This window comes from Trachemys scripta, unplaced genomic scaffold, assembly GCF_013100865.1.
Source record: "Trachemys scripta elegans isolate TJP31775 unplaced genomic scaffold, CAS_Tse_1.0 scaffold_211, whole genome shotgun sequence".
Lineage (NCBI taxonomy): Eukaryota > Metazoa > Chordata > Testudines > Emydidae > Trachemys > Trachemys scripta.
Genome location: NW_023260510.1, coordinates 39136 through 56404, shown reverse-complemented (window position 1 = coordinate 56404; position 17269 = coordinate 39136). Strand labels below are relative to the sequence as shown.

At 44.4% G+C, this 17269-nt stretch overlaps 1 protein-coding gene across 1 annotated transcript; it reads left to right on the top strand.

The window, feature by feature from the left end:
- The first annotated feature begins 2603 nt into the window (after nucleotides 1-2603).
- On the top strand, nucleotides 2604-16111 carry LOC117870304 (protein arginine N-methyltransferase 8-like). Its single transcript, XM_034757406.1, has 4 exons — nucleotides 2604-5126; nucleotides 5747-5897; nucleotides 13123-13244; nucleotides 14365-16111. Exons 1-4 carry the CDS (start codon nucleotides 4977-4979, stop codon nucleotides 14446-14448), a joined length of 507 nt encoding a protein of 168 aa, XP_034613297.1. The 5' UTR covers nucleotides 2604-4976; the 3' UTR covers nucleotides 14449-16111.
- The last annotated feature ends 1158 nt before the right edge of the window (nucleotides 16112-17269 follow it).

Sequence of the window (17269 nt, the reverse complement as noted above, 5' to 3'; positions counted from 1 at the left end):
GACAGCATGCTGAGCCTCCACTCCCTAGTTTCTCCTCTTCCTTCCCCTCCACATCCCTCTTTGTGTGAAATCTTCTCTGACTCCTCTCCCTCTTTCCAAACTCCTCAGTTTCCTTCCTCTTCCTCCACACCACCTCTCTCTTCCTCCCCCAGATTCCAGTTTCTCCTCTCCATGAATCCTCCTCCCCCATGAATCAATCTCACCTCACTCTCCACCCTCATCCCCAAACACTTCATTCTCTCGTCTCCAAACTGCCTCCTGCCCTGTTCTCTTTCCCTCTTCCAAAATCCTCCTCTCTTCCTTTCCTCAAGTTCCCCTCACAGCTGCACCCCTCATGACTATCAGGGGCAGCTCCAGGCACCAGCGCACCAAATGCGTGCCTGGGGCGGCAAGCCGCGGGGGGCGGTCTGCCGGTCCCTGTGAGGGCGGCAGGCAGGCTGCCTTCGGCTTCGGTGGCAATTTGGCGGCGGGTACGCGGAAGGCGTGGGACCAGCGGACCTCCTGCAGGCATGCCGCCAAACAGGGCCGGCTCTGGCTTTTTTGCCGCCCTAGGCAAAAAAGCCACCCGCCGCCCCCCGCACACCCCCCCCCCAGCGCGGCAGGGGAGGGCGCTGAGCCCAGCCGCGGGCCCGCAATCCCCGACCGGCTGGAGCACCGGGGGGAGGGTGGTGAGCCCGCCGCGGCCGCCGCTCCAGAGTGCGGGGAGGAGGGTGGAGAGCCCGCCGCGGTTCCCCGCTCTCCCTGGCGGCCAGAGCGCCGGGAGCAGGGCGGAGAGCCCAGCCGGGGCTCTCCGCTCTCCCTGGCGGCCTGAGTGCTAGGGGGAGAGTGGAGAGCCCCCGGTGGCAAGAGCGCCGGGAGGAGGGCGGAGAGCCCGGCCGGGGCTCTCGCTCTCCCCAGCAGCCAGAGCGCCGGGAGCAGGCGGCGAACCCGGCCGGGGCTCTCCGCTCTCCCTGGCAGCCTGAGCGCCGGGGGGAGAGTGGAGAGCCCCCAGCAGCAAGAGCCCTGTGTGGAGGGAGGANAGGAGGGCGGAGAGCCCGGCTGGGGCTCTCCGCTCTCCCCAGTGGCCAGAGCGCCGGGAGCAGGCGGCGAGCCCGGCTGGGGCTCTCCGCTCTCCCCGGCGGCCAGAGCGCCGGGAGCAGGCGGCGAGCCCGGCCGGGGCTCTCCGCTCTCCCTGGCGGCCAGAGCGCCAGGGGGAGAGTGGAGAGCTGAGAGCCCCCGGCGGCCAGAGCGCCGGGAGGAGGGCGGAGAGTCCGGCCGGGGCTCTCCGCTCTCCCCGGCGGCCAGAGCACCGGGAGCAGGGCAGAGAGCCCGGCCGGGGCTCTCCGCTCTCCCCGGCAGCCAGAGCGCGGGAGCAGGGCGGCGAGCCCGGCTGGGACTCTCTGCTCTCCCCGGCGCCAGAGTGCTGGGGGGAGGGCGGAGAGCCCTCGGCGGCCAGAGCGCTGCGGGGAGGGCGGCGATCCCGCCGCGGCTCTCCGCTCTCCCCGACCGGCCGGAGCGCCGGGGGGAGGGCGGCGAGCCCGGCCGGGGCCCTGCTCTCCTCGACCATCCAGAGCGCCGGGGGGAGGGCGGCGAGCCCGGTCGCGGCCCCGCTCTCGGGCCGGAGCGCCCCGCCGCACCGCCCCCCTCCAGGCGCCGCCCCAAGCAGATGCTTGGTGGGCTGGTGCCTGGAGTCGGCCCTGCCGCCAAAGGCTACCTCACTGCCATGGTTGGGGTAGGAAAAGACATAACGTCACCCCTGATGACTATACTACCAAAGGGGTTGTCCGGCAGTGGGAGTAGAAGTGAAAAGAGAAACTCCTACCAGCCAGTGCTGCACCCACCCTCTTTCCCTGGTCAGGCCTCTTCTCTCCTGCAGAGCTGGTGTGGGAGGGCCTCAGGTAGGAAAGGAGCCACAGCTGCAGGCTCTTGCCTGCCCAGCAGGATGACACTGCTGAAGGCCCTGCTGGCATGAGACTACAACTGCAGCCACTTCCTGTTATTGTGGCCAGGATGGAGGCAGGGTTAACAGAGCACTGAGGCAGCTGCACAAAGCACCCTCAGACTCTCCTTCTTTCCCGCTCTGCAGCCTCCTCTCCACAGCCACCCAAAAGATCAGGGGCTGAGGGGGAGGCATTGCTGTCCCTCCCTCCCCAAGCTGAAAGTGGGGAATGTGATTTCTGCTCCTTCCCCTCTAATTATTCTCACACCCTTCACGCACTCTTGAGGTGACTAGTGCTACTTGTGGCACAAACCAAATCTTCCACCCTCCTGAATACAAGAACTGAGGCCTTGGCTACACTTACCAGCTAGTTCGACGGCTGGAAATCGAAGTTCTGGGTTCGACTTATCGCGTCTAGTCTGGACGCGATAAGTCGAACCCGGAAGTGCTTGCCGTCGACTGCGGTACTCCAGCTCGGCGAGAGGAGTACCGCGGAGTCGACGGGGGAGCCTGCCTGCCGCGTGTGGACCAAGGTAAGTTCGAACTAAGGTACTTCGACTTCAGCTACGTTATTCACGTAGCTGAAGTTGCGTACCTTAGTTCGAATTGGGGCGGGTAGTGTAGACCAAGCCTGAGTGGGATACATAGCAGGAGAGGTTCCTTATGCCCATATTCCCCTCTGTGCTTCTCCACAGGCCCCCAGACACAATTTGGTCCTAGGTAGTTAGCTGCTGTGTTTATCAGTCTTCTTATTTCTCAACTTAACACTTTATTACAATTAAGGGCTCTATTTGGACCAGCCTTGTGCTCAATTATGCCCAATTTTTGCATAATTTAGAGAGAAATGTGGAGGAGCATGACTTTTCCATCTAATTTTATGCAAAATTAGCATTCAGCCACCTGGGATTTTGACTGAGAAGCAGAACACACATCTAATATAGGAATGTGTGGCAGCTGAAATGGAGGTTAAGAACAGGGATTGAGTCAATACAAAATTGTACAAATTAATCAATACCAGATTTTTTTTAATCTCCTACTCTGCATGGCAAATTAAAGTATGGTTCTGCTCTGAAAAAATAACTGTAAAAATGGCACCTTCTTGCCAGTATTTTTGTTCCCTATAGATTTCCAGAGACATTTTTACTAACTTCGCTGACAAAATTATTTTTTTTATTGCTTTTGATTCTGCTTCACCCTGCAGAGCCAATGCAGCTCAGAGAGGGGGAGCTGGATTCTAGTCTTTCAACAATAACAAAAAATATATGCTAAATTCCAATCAGTTACATCTGTGCAAATCCACTGAAGACAATGGAACTGCAGCTGTCACTGAAGGCTCAATTTGGCTTGCAGAATCTTTGGCCAAGATTTTGAAAAGTGATTAGTTGTTTTGGGTGCCTAATTTGTGCCTAATTTTTTGGGTCCCCCATTGGAAACGCTTTTTAGGGGGTCTGATTTATACAGAGCAGGTGCTCACCACTCTGCAAATCAGACCCTTAAAGATGTCTCAAGTCAGAAATTGAGGCATCCAAAATCGCTACTTCCTTTTGGGTGAAAGCCATCAGTACTGGTGATAACGAAGGAGAAGGACATTGCAGGTGGGTTTGCAAGGATGGCAGTTAAAAAAATGTTTTTGCTTGCAGATTAATCATATTTGGAAAGGTATTATTAAGAGACAATAAACGCAGAACCTCTGCAATGCCTTTTATGCAGAATCAATTTTCAGAGAAGTACTGGACTTTAAAGCAATCAGACAGTTTTCATTTATAACACTTATAAACATGTGACAGATAATTCAATGTCTCCACATGGCAGATACTCAAAGACCTTGGAAGCAGAATACATTTTTCATATGGTTGAACTGTTCCTGAACAATTTCTCCAGTATATTAGGCCAAAACTTGAGCTCTGTTGTTAAAGATGCAGGCCATCTTACCCTATATTTTCATCCTCTTGGAAAAACCTATGAATTATGTGATCAATGCAAAGAAATCCATTTCTGAATAATAGCTGAGTCTGTCTGTGTTTGTCTTACTATGCCTCTGCTATATTATTGCAGGTTCTTGACAAAATATAGAATTGTATTCTATATAAATGTGCAAGATTCTGATCTCCATTATACTGATATAAATCCGGAGTGATTCCACTTCAGTCAATCCAATTACTCCAGGTTTACACTGATGTAATGGAGAAGAGAATCTAGCCCATATGTTTCCTTTTCAGACTTCAGTAGTGTAGAACAAACTTTATGTCTCAGAATGCATGAACTGTTTCTGTCTTTTTCTTTATTTTAATGTTGAAATTGATTTTCCTCCTTTTGATATGAAGAGTATAATATATGCTGTATTGGACTCATTACCAAATAGTTGCACCTGGCCACCAACAAAAGAGGAAGTGAAGGCAGATGGACTTACAGGGATATAATTAAATTTACCATTGGAAATATAGGATATCCCATACCATCAGATATGACCAATGGTATACCAAGCCTTGTATCCTGCCTCTCACAGTGTCCAGTATTTGATGCCTCTGAGGAAAACAATGAACATGCATAATACACCATCCCAACCAACTGTGCAATGCTGTACATGCGTGGGGAGAATTCATCCCGATTCCTGAGGCAATCAGCTTATGCCCTGAAGCGTGAGATCTGATTTGAGCATCAACATAAGCACACTGTCTTGGAGACTGCATCTTTGTTGTTGAATGCCACATTCAAGCCATATTAAGACTTATATAATTTTCTTCTGTGGTCTAAAAATATCTTCTGCCTAATATTTGGAATCCATTCTTTGATACAAGGTCAGAAAGCATGATCAGGGGAAGTGGGCCCATGTCACCTACTTTGGAGGTTCTGTTTATTTAGCTCTACACAGCTAATGCATATTCCCTTCTGTGAAGAGAATCCAAGACTGAAAAAAGATGCCCATACGAATCAAAATTCACAGAAGAGGCCTTAGATATCAACAAATTTAACCATGTTGCCAAGTAGAAATTAGAGGTAGCAAAGTCTATGAACTCATCTTACTCACATCCCTGCCAATGCTGGGTGGTCCATTACAATGTGCCCAAACATGGCCGAAGCAAATAAATTTAAAAATTCAAATGAATATTCATGGAATATTTTCTGCATTATTCACTCAGCTATATATCTGTGTGCAGTTCTTACAAGTGATGAAAACTCCTTCCATCTTCTGTCAGGCCTGACCCAGGTAAACAGATGTGTTATGGCTTAATTTTCTTGCTGTCTCTGCTGCCAGCTTTCATGGCCCTGCCTCCTTTTTTAAAGTCCAAAGTCTGATTTCTTTCCAACCCCAATCCTTATGCCCATTCCTACAGTAATATTCATTGTCCTCTGCTGGTTATTAAGGGTCCAATTCTGCCACCCTTCCTCATGCTGAGTAATAGTTACATGAGAGAGTAAGGGTCTCATAATTGGGCCTTAAAGGCTCCCTCTTCTACTTTTCTTCTATATTTCAAAGCATATTTTCTTACCTTGTTTCTAACTACTGCAACCCCCCAGGGCAAATTTCCTTTCATTGGTTGGCCTCTCCATTGTTCTCTGCTGAGCTAGTGAGTTAATTGGCTGGCTGCCTGGTTGTAAGATCCCCCTTCCGGGTCATTTGCTGATTTCGTGGATGCTATTCTTCTCAAACATGCCATTGATTTCTTACAGAGCAATGGGCTGCTAGTAGCCTACATTGCTGAGCAATAAATAAAATGTTTAAATACATCACTCAACATGTAAAACAGATTACCTAGTCTAGTCAAGACAAGTCAAGACATATAGACTTCTGTTATGTAAATGGCTTATTCTTTTTCCTCCATGCAGGAAGTGGATATTTATACAGTGAAGACAGAAGAACTTGCATTTACATCTGCGTTCTGCCTCCAAATTCAGCGCAACGATTACATTCATGCCTTGGTCACCTATTTTAATATAGAATTTACAAAGTGCCACAAGAAAATGGGGTTTTCAACAGGTACACTATCTCCTTACTGCCACAGCTCCATTGTGTGATAATCCTGAAGGCGAGAATGTGAATCCTTTATTCACATTGATGAACAGATACTTACTGGAGTAGCCCTATTCTTGTGAACAACTGCTCGCCAAAGTGAGTAAAGAGTTCACAGTCTTGCCCTAGCCAGCATAACTTGTTTTTTAAAAAGAAAATCAAATAATTGACTGACCTTATTTAAAGGGACAGGATACCAAAATATCATTGGGTTTAGATTGTCATTTGCACTGAGACACCATTATTCAGCTGTGGCAGGCCTTAAAGTGGATGTAACTTAGATCTTGTCAGAAAATGCCCACCCCACCAGAAAATTGTGACTTTTCAGTGAAAAATCAAAAATCAAAATATTATGTTGAAAAGCTGAATTCGATTCCGAAATGCCAATGTGGTGTCTCATGGGAGTTGTAGTTTGAGTGCCTCATGCACCCATTCTCCTCTGTAGTGTGAATTCTCAGGTCTAACTACATCTCCCATGATGCACCAGGTTTCACCTCTTGGTGACAGAAGGTGTGGCATCATGGGATAATGAAGCCTGGCTGCATAGCTTGAACCATAGTGGAAGATAGCCACATGAAGCTACTGAACTACGACTCCCATGAGGCACCTCAGTGGCATACCCAAATCAAAATATTTTAGTTTTCAACTGAACAAAATTTTTTGCTTCTTAGTTATTCATTTTTTTGAATTACAATAAAAAAATCAGACACTTGTGAAAAATTCTTTAGTCAAAAACCCAATTTTCTGTCAAAAAATAGTTTTGACATACATCTTTCAACATCCCTAATATAAATGTAATTTTTAACCAGAGCAGAGCAAAGGGGCCTTAGTGCAAATTAAAATGTGGCCCAATGATAATGGAGTGTGTGTGTGTGTGTGAGAAAAATTTGTATTAACTAGAGACACTGGTCCAGCCTCTCAATTGGTGTACATTGGCAGAGAACCACAGATGTCAACAGAACTACACTTATTAGCCTCATTTAGGTATTTGGCAAATCGTTTTTATACATTTTTTAAAATGGGTGAATAGGCTGATATTTGCCTGATAGATTTGAGCATCAATGACTACATGCCTCCATCTATTCAAACACACCACTTTCCTCAGCTCAGGGAGCACAGACGGTCAAATTACGTCAATCTTCTCTAAGGAACATCAGGGATGATTTGAACCCTGCACTCTTTCCCCACAGTGCATCTGTGCTGGGTCAGACTTCATTTGGCCCTAAGATGTTTCCATTTAGAAATGTTACCAGAGACAAGTCAAACAGAGAACAGATTAATTAAGATCCTTTGGCCTGGAACTGGATTCTGGATCCAAACTCATGCATGTAGCAGCATCCAACTAGTCGCTTCAGTGTGAGACGCTGTCAGAGGAAGAATTTAGGACTTGTCTACACACTAGAGCTGGTCGGGAATTTTCTGATGAAACATTTTTCATCACAAAAAGCCGATTTGTTGAAAGTCGGTTTCAACAAAGGGTCGGTTTTGACAAATCTCCCACTTCAAAACCCCTTTGAAAATAAATAAATAAATAAACATTTCAAAATTGTTGAAATATTGCATTTTGACATTTTGTAAACAAAAAGGTTCGTTTTTTCTTCAAAATGAATTTTTGGTTCAAAGTTGTAGCTAATTCATACTAAAGAAAGGTAAAAAATAATAACAAAAAAGTTGAAATCAAAATGAAACGTTTTTAAATTATGGAAATGAACCGATTTTGATTGATCCAATCTAAAAAATGTTTGGATTGTCGGTTTTTGAAAACTTTAGAGATATTTACATTTCATCCCTATTTGGGACACAAAATTATTCAAAATCATGACAATTCTCACTTGAAGGGAAAACTATTTCCCACCCAGCTCTGCTACACACGTAAGTTCTACCACTTTAATTATAACAATATGGTTAAGCAGGTCAACCCCCATTAGTGTATAGATTAGGGGTGGACAAACTACCAGATCCGGCCCACCAGCCATTTTAATCTGACCCTCAAGATCCCACTGAGGAGCGGGGTCTGGGGCTTGTCCCGCTCCCATGCTCCACCCAAGGAGCAGGATCGGGGACCACTCAACGCAGCTCCCGGAAGCAGCAGCATGGCCCCGCTCCGACGCTCCAGCGGGGAACTGTGGCCAATGGGTGCTGCAGGGGCAGCGCCTGCAGATGGGTCAGTGCACAGAGCTGCCTGACCATGGCTCCGCATAGGAACCAGAGGGGGGACATTGCTGCTGCTTCTGGGAGCCACTTGAGGTAAGCGCCACCCGGAGCCTGCACCCCAGAGCCTCTCCCCATGCCCCAACCTCTTGACCCAGCCCTGATCCCCCTCCCACCCTCCAAACCCCTCGGTCCAAGCCCAGAGCACCCTCCTGCACTCCAAACTCCTCATCCCCAGCTCCACTCCAGAGCCCACAACCCCAGCTGGAGCCCTCACCCTCCTGCACCCCACTCCACTGTCCCAGCCCAGAGCCCAGGGACAACTCTGGCTTTTTTGCCGCCCCAGGCAAAAAAGCCTCCCGCCATCCCCCGCCCCCGGTGGGGAGCGCGGCAGGGGAGGGCGCCGAGCCCGGCCGCGGGCCCGCTCTCCCCGACCGGCCAGAGCACCAGGAGGAGGGCGGAGAGCCCAGCCGGGGCTCCGCTCTCCCCGGCGGCCGGAGCGCCGGGAGGAGGGCGGAGAGCCCGGCCAGGGCTCCGTTCTCCCCGACCGGCCGGAGCGCCGGGGGAGGGTGGCGAGCCCAGTCGCGGCCCCGCTCTCGGGCCGGAGCGCTGTGCCGCACTGCCCCCCTCCAGGTGCCGCCCCAAGCACATGCTTGGTTGGCTGGTGCCTGGAGCCGGCCCTGCCAGAGCCCCCTCCCACACCCGAAGTCCTCATTTCTGGCCCCATCCCAGAGCCCACATCCTCGACCAGAGCCCTCACCCCCTCCTGCACCTGAACTCCGATTTTGTGAGCATTCGTAGCCCACCATAAAATTTCTATTCCCAGATGTGGCTCTCAGGCCAAAAAGTTTGCCCACCCCAGTATAGATACTAGTATAAAGGTGCATATAGTGGCATGTTCCCATAAGAGAAGGGGAATAAGCTCTCCTGATATAAGGCACATTTTTACTGGTATAATTACAACCACCCTCAGGGTTGTGGTGATATAACCAGTTCAGCTAAATAATAATAAAAAAAAAATCGCACCCTTAAGCAAAATTTTTATACTGGTACAAAATCTGTGAGCAGACCAGGTCGCAGCATCTTTCTCATCATCTCATGAGTTTGATTATGTTAATATGATCTCAGTGAATGCATGATAATAATACTGGAAGAAACTCAATTTGGCTTGTCACAGACTGTTGCATTTTTACTATGAAGAGCACACTGAACACATATCACTGTCTCCAGCAGACAGCAATTTAAATTGACTCTTCTTAGCAGAAAGAGAGAAGCTGGCTGCTATGAACCAACTGATAGACATGCAAAAAGAGTCCTGAATTCTTAAGTGTCTCTAAACTCTCTGTCTGGTCTTATTAACCCAGGCTCACCAATAAACACGAAGACTCATTTACCAGAGAAAAAAATTATCTCTCTCCCTCTCTCTCTCTCTCTGTTTTCTTTTTATAAATAGCCCTTCTGGCATTTTCTGGTGTTTTCAGCTTTCAGTGGAATGGCTTTGGGGTATGTGTCTTAAATACAGTATCACATACAAGTCTTAAAAATATTTTTATTGTGTTAAAAATACGTGTGGAAAATATTGCTATGGCTTATATGACTCATTTACTTTGGAAGATCATCTTTCACACTTCCACAGAGCCATTGGCCCTTCTCCTCTCATACCGAGGTAAATAAGGAGTGATTGGATTGAAATCAATGGAATTATACTAGGTAAAACCAGTGTGACAGGAGAATCAGACCTCTTGATTACAATGCATAAAACACATTTACGAGCACAGTATTTCAGAGAGGCAGCATCTGTAGATAATCTGTGTAAGAAAAGTAAGGAGCAAGAAAAGGGCATTTAGCGCCATATGCCAGCCTTTTGTTAATGTAGATTTTCACTTTACATTCCTGCTCATCCATGCTCTTTACTCCCATCCTTTGGTTGGTAATTTATTCTCTGGATCTGATTCTCCTCTCACACCAGTGTAGCTCCATTGACTTCAGTTACTCCGGATTTATGTTGTAGTATGTGAGAAGAGAGAGATCTGTGGGACATGAGAGTAATGGGAAGAAGCAGGACATTGTATTTTAGTTCCATGGAAGTGGGAGATTAAAATAGACATAATGATGGAGGAAGTTAGAATGTTTTTCACATAAGATTTGATTATTTTATTAGCCATGAGGCTAATGAGCTGGGAGGAAGAGGTGGGTCTTAAAATGGTACCATATCTGAACAGAGGCATGGAATCGGTTATTTTAGCGCCGAGGGGCCACAACTTGAGATCAGGGCCCCAGTGTGCTAGGTGTTATATAGACACCTCAAGGCTTGTCTACAATGCCCTGCAGTTCAGCCTATGAGGGTGTGAATAACAGTGCACACCAAAGTGCAGCACTGTAACTCCCATGTGGACACTACATGTGTGAACTAAAAGGTTTCTACTTCGTATTAATATAGACCTCTTCAAAGAGGACTTCAGTAATGCGAAGTAGGAACCTTTTAGTTTGCAACCGCAGTGTCCAGAGGGGAGAGTTATAGTGCAGCACTTTGGTGTGCACTGCTATTCACACCTCTGTAGTTTGAATGGCGGGGCACTGTAGACACAGCCCCACTGGAGTCTGTAGGTACTGCTGTGATTGGGCGTAAAAGACAAGTCTCTGCTGCAAAATTTGACAATGTAAATAGACCTATCCTTGTAACAAACCCCGATGCCAACTCTGTCCACATATCTATTCAAGTGACATCATCATAGGACCTAATCACATCAGCCATACCATCAGGGGCTCGTTCACCTGCACATCTACCAATGTGATATATGCCATCATGTGCCAGCAATGCCCCTCTGCCATGTACATTGGCCAAACCGGACAGTCTCTACGCAAAAGAATTAATGGACACAAATCTGACATCAGGAATCATAATACTCAAAAACCAGTGGGAGAACACTTTAACCTGTCTGGTCATTCAGTGACAGACCTGCGGGTGGCTATATTACAACAGAAAAACTTCAAAAACAGACTCCAAAGAGAGACTGCTGAGCTAGAATTGATATGCAAACTAGACACAATCAACTCCGGTTTGAATAAGGACTGGGAATGGCTGAGCCATTACAAACATTGACTCTATCTCCCCTTGTAAGTACTCTCACACTTATTATCAAACTGTCTGTACTGGGCTAGCTTGATTATCACTTCAAAAGTTTTTTTTCTCTTAATTAATTGGCCTCTCAGAGTTGGTAAGACAACTCCCACCTGTTTATGCTCTCTGTATGTGTGTATATATATCTCCTCATTATATGTTCCATTCTATATGCATCCGAAGAAGTGGGCTGTAGTCCACGAAAGCTTATGCTCTAATAAATTTGTTAGTCTCTAAGGTGCCACAAGTACTCCTGTTCTTCTTTTTGCGGATACAGACTAACACGGCTGTTACTCTGAAACCTGACAAATTCAGAGCGTACTTTCACATTTAAAAGATCAGCTAAATATCTGAAATCCTAAGAAGTGGAAACCCCAGATTCAGTTAATTCAAATACTTTTGCAGGGTTGATCCTTCACTTCTTTTGCAGGTAAGAAATTATAGGGAATTATCCTCAAGGACAATTATTTGTTTATTGTTGTTATTGTTAGTTTGCCCATTTCTGATAGCACACACTCTATGCTGTTTGCTGAGCTAACATAAAGGAAGACACCATCCCTGCTCCAAAGGACTCACAATCTAAAACAGACAAAGCAAAAGAACAGCTAGCCAAAGGATAAAGGGCCAGATCCTCAGCTGGTGTCAATCAACATTGACTTCAGTGCAGCCATCTCAGTTTATGCCAGCTGAGGATTGGCCCAAAGGGGTTAAAGTAGTGACTGGCTCTCTCTTGCTAATACAGTGTTTTGGGGAAATGTATAAGATACTGAGAGCCATTGATTTCAGTGATGTTACACCAGCAGAGAATTTAGTTCATAGTCTATCCCCTTTACCCCTTATCCCTCAACCTGCCATTATTAGTTGGGTAGATTCTCATAGTCACCCTAGTTTTTAGGAACATGGAGAATTTAGAGACAGTTGAAGATTGGTTGGAAATGGTTTGCCCATGATGGGAAAATATTCAAGATTTGAACATTTTTTCCCCATCCAAAATTGTGACAAAGAGTCAAAAAGCTCAAAAATGTTCACAAAGCAACAAACGAAAAAAAATGTGTTTTGTTTCAATCTATTTAAATATTTTGTTTCAAAATTCAAAAGTTTTGGTCAACCATTTTTCATATTTTTTAAAATATAATTAACTTAAATTTCAAAATTAAAAGTATTTTCAAACCAGAAAACCAAATTTTTTCATTTAGAAGATGTCAAAACGGTACATGTTGACAATTTCAGACTCCCGCCACCCCCCAGCCCTTCATTGTGAACAGTTTAATTTGGTGAATCGACATTTTTCGAGAGGCAGAAGTCTCACTGAAAAATTCCCAACCAGCTCTAGTGGCCATGCAGTCCAGCTCAGGAAGGACAATCCATACATAGTGGGACAGAAACTGTTGCAAGGAAAACAGACCAAGAGCATGCTGAGGATGGTATTGTTGGTACCACATTCCTAAAGCCTATTTTTCAAAATAGTCTCATCGGAGGCTTGTCTCCGAAGAATTTTTAGGTTACTTAATTTTGTAGCCATCAACATTCAGGGTGCGAAATCACAGGCAGCAAATAAACAAAATATTTTCATAGATTTTAGCCCCAAAAAATCCCGAACTATCAGTTGAACCCAGCTTTATTTGGTAATGATTCCATTGGAAGCTGGAAGTTTTAGACAGTGCCCACAGAGAGGCAGTAAAAGGCACTATAAGTGAGGTCCAATTAACTTCCGATTAACACCAATGTAAATCCGGAGTAAGTCCACCGAAGTTAATGAAATTACACTACGGTAAGTGGGAGCCATACAAATGTTATATTATTTGAGTTGAAATCTGCCATGAGAAGAGAATTTTTTCCAATATTTTCAAAGTCTAATGTTGTGTTCATAGAACAGACAAAAATGCCTAATTCATATAAATGCCAACACCTGTTTTGTAGCCCCTGATGCTCCATATACCCACTGGAAGCAAACTGTGTTCTACTTAGAGGACTACCTAACTGTGAGAAGAGGTGAAGAAATCTATGGAACTATATCAATGAAACCAAATGCAAAAAATGTGGTAGGTTGGCTTCATTGGTTCTAACTTGTGGCTGTAATGCTAGATGTACCATTCAGAAGAGTAAATAGAGTGAGCCTGTTAAAGGGTCTGAACTCATGATCAGTCACAGGAAGTCTGTTCACAGCTTCACTGAAACTGGATGCAAATAACTATGTTTATACAATGCTAATGTTGCACTGTTAAAATTGCAAAAAAATCAGGATGGGGGAAAAAAAGAAAGATTCCAAATGCAGTGTTAAGTCAGTTGTACAGTGTATCCTGTATGTTTTATGGCTCTCACTTTGTGACATAAGCAGGAAGGCCATGTTTCTGCTGCCGTTGAAATCAGTGATAAAATTCCCATTGCTTTCAATGGTGGGTGATCAGGCATAATTACTTCAGTTATGCATTTTGGGACATATTTTCAAAAGAACCGAGCGTCTGGCAGCTCCCAATTGGGTACCTAGGTAAGGGGTTACACATTTCATATGCACTCAGCTCATGTATAGGTCCCATTTTTCTCAATGGCAGCTGCTGGCTGCTGAGTACTTCTGTAATTCTCCCATCTCAACTGGGTGCCAAACTGGTAGCTGAGCTTTGTTTGAAAATCTGGCCCCAGTTGTGGATGCTGAACTCTTTTGAAAATGTGACCCTTATAGCCTAATCCAAAAAAGAGTGAAGGGACTGGAAAGACTCCCATTGACTTCAGTGGGCATTGGGCTAGTCCATGAGAGGGCGGGCCAAAAACTTTCCATCAAAACTATTTTTGATGGAAAATTGGAATTTCATTTGGAAGTGGATTAAGCTAAATTGGGGGAAAAGACACTCCTATTCCAGAATAAGTGTCTCCACCTAGAGGCTTATAACTTTTCTAGAATAGTTATTCCAGAACAGCTATTTTGGTAAATTTCCAACAAGCCTATAAAGAAACCTCTGAGAAGAATGTACAAAGCTTCTACTGTTGTAGATTACCCAGTGAATGCTGTTGGGCCATTTATTCTCATACTTCATTGGTAAAAAGAACACTTATGCATGTCTTTCTGAGTCTGCACTCTTTCTTAGGCTGAGTAAAAATAATCAAATTTGCACACAAAACTACTTATAGTCTTACTTACATGTTCCATCTAAATCTTCATTACAGCGTGACCTGGATTTCACAGTAGACTTGGATTTTAAAGGACAGCTGTGCGAAACGTCTGTATCTAATGACTACAAAATGCGCTAGCAAAAGAACCTCTTGAGAGGCAGAGAGAAGAATTGCATCAAATCTTGATCCACTGCACTTCAAGCTAAAAACAACTGTTTGCAGGTCTATTACATTAGACCCTAGAAAGCATACTTTGGTGGAAAGTTGGTAACCTGATCCTTCCTGTTGGTGCCACATGGAGATGGGATCCTGCTATGAATGTACAGTATACAGAACCATAACTTTTGTCAATTATATAGGCAAAATAAGCAAACAGTCTTCAGTACTCTGGTTAATTTTAGGATGGCAGAAGATGCATAATCAAATTGTACTATTTACTGTGAATTTCTGGTTCTTCCAAGCTTTGCATGCTACAGGCAATTAGGACAATTACTTTAAAATAGAAGACCACTGAGACACATTGTCATGATAGCATTACTGAGATCATAGTCAGTATAAATATATTATAAATATAAAATATGTTGTACATCAGAAGGATTCTATTGCTTCATAATAGGAATTTGTTTTGTGATTATTTTTTTCTTCCCATTAAGCAACAATAGAAAGTTAGCTGTACTGGCTCTGATGTTAATCTAGCTAGGCAGATGCTACAGCTGTCATTCACTGCCCTCCACTGTAGCTGTGGGGAATATTACATATTGATTGTTAGTGTGAGCTAGAAGGTAACAGAAAATCAGCAGGTATATTTTAGAGTATCAGTTGGAAAACATACATCTCTAACTTTCAGTATTGATTTCTGTCCCATTCACAGATTGACATCTGTCAGTTATTTAGAAAACAAGTTTAACTTTTCATCATTTGGGAACATTTTGTGATGAATTGTTATAGCTGGATTTTGCATGAGACCCTCTTAAATTTGGCATACAGTAGTTGAATCTGATGAGTGCAAAACCTATAAAATGGTAGATTAGTCATGCTTTGTTGGCCACGTCACATCTCAGTTTACCTCTCAGCAACCATCTTAATACAAAATCATTTTAGTTCTGAATAAACAGGGGGTTGGTGTTTACTTTTTTGGTGGTGTTGGACAGGTCACTTTAAAGTGCAAATATTAGTCTCAAAAGTGCAGTGATTACCTTTGCTGAAATGGGGTAATGTTTATTTAAAAAAATCTGTGGCTTCTGTATTATGAAGATGTCTGTAGCTTTTTTCCCCCTTCCACTTATTATTTTACTTTCAATATATTCAGCTTATAGTTAAAATATTAACTGTTTATATTCCTTGAGATGTATGTATCAATTTTTTTACTATATATAAATATTGGGCATTTACTCACATGTAATTTATTAAATTGTTGCATCATCGTCTTCATCTGTATGTCTTCCAGCCACCAAAGGTATTAGGCACAAAAAGATGTTCTTGTCATGTACTGGATAAAATTGACTAGCTTTCTGTCTGAGATAATTTCTTTATCAGCTGCAAATGAAACAGGCTAGAAGTTGTGAAAAGCTAACAGTGCTGAAGGTGTAAACTTGTCTGTAAGCTTTTCTTAGGTTCCTGTTTTGTCAGTGTAACGATTGTCTGCTTTTAACCTTTTAGACATGTTTCTATTGTTTTTCACTTCATCTGAGAGATGTACAGTACTTCCATTTTCTTATGGTCTAAAGATTATGGTCTTGGGATCATGGTACATGGTATCTATGTAGAATGAAATTAAACTGTAATTTGGCAGTAAAACAAATTGTTCCCTCTGCAGTTAATTATGATTCCTTTAAAGCTATTTTTACTGTTTCTTTGAGCCAGATGCTGATGTCTTTACTCACCCTGAATTGCATTGTAATAGGATGGCCTGCCCCTTTTAGGACCAAGAGGTTTGGAAAGCAGCCTGCCTGATTCTGGAGAGGAGTCCAAATCATCCGACTCATCTGGGCAGCATCAGGTGATTAGGTTTGATGAATCCTAGCTAGGCGATATAGATGTGGGTCTCAGTTCCATGAGGGAGCTTGGGACCAGGAGAGAGCTGGAAGAACATTTCCTGTAACTGCAGCAGAGGACTGTGAGGTCCTGAGAGGCCCTGTGAACGCCTGTAGCCTGGGTGGAGGCTTTGACTACTAAACTGCCAGAGATTAGGGGGTTGGCAACAGGACTGTCACTTTATGTTTTCACTCTATATTTCCTTTTTTTTGTTGGACAATAAACAGAGCCCTGAGGCCAGGGGCTATGAACTGATGTGGGTATGGCCAATTATTTTCCCCAGGTTGGTTATCGAGTCCACCAGCATATGGAACCTTACTCCTCAAAGAGTCCTATCTATTTAAGTGGGACTATTCATGGAGTCAGGTACTTCTGAAGGTGAGGAAAGAGATCAGAATCTGTCCCTATTTCCCCAATGTATATTGGGATGCACCTACTATTTCACAAGTAACCACTGTGCTAATTACAATTGACCAGGAAAATATTTGCTCAGATTTTTTACTTTGTGCATTTGACAGCACTTTGGCCCAGATTCTCAAAGGAGTTTAGAGGCCTGACTCCCTTTGATTTCAATGGGAGTTAGGCACCTAAATACCATTGAGGATTTGGGCCTTTGAATATAGTCATTTGCGCCTGCTGTTTGTGGTGGGTTTTCAGACAGCAACAGAAGAAAGCAAAAACTTTTTCTAAAATAGGAAAACATTGACAGGAGAATTCACAAGCAGACATTGGACCTGAAGCTATTTTATTATTCATTTTTTGAAACTGAATAGGATTCACGTTGTTGGTGTTGCTAATAACATTTTAATCCACTGATAAAAAAAATTTCAGCGTTGATTCAATATGTGACATTGTCAATTGGCAGAACATATTGGAACAGAAATAGCTGGGAAGACTTAATCATAGCCACGCCATTAACCAGTGC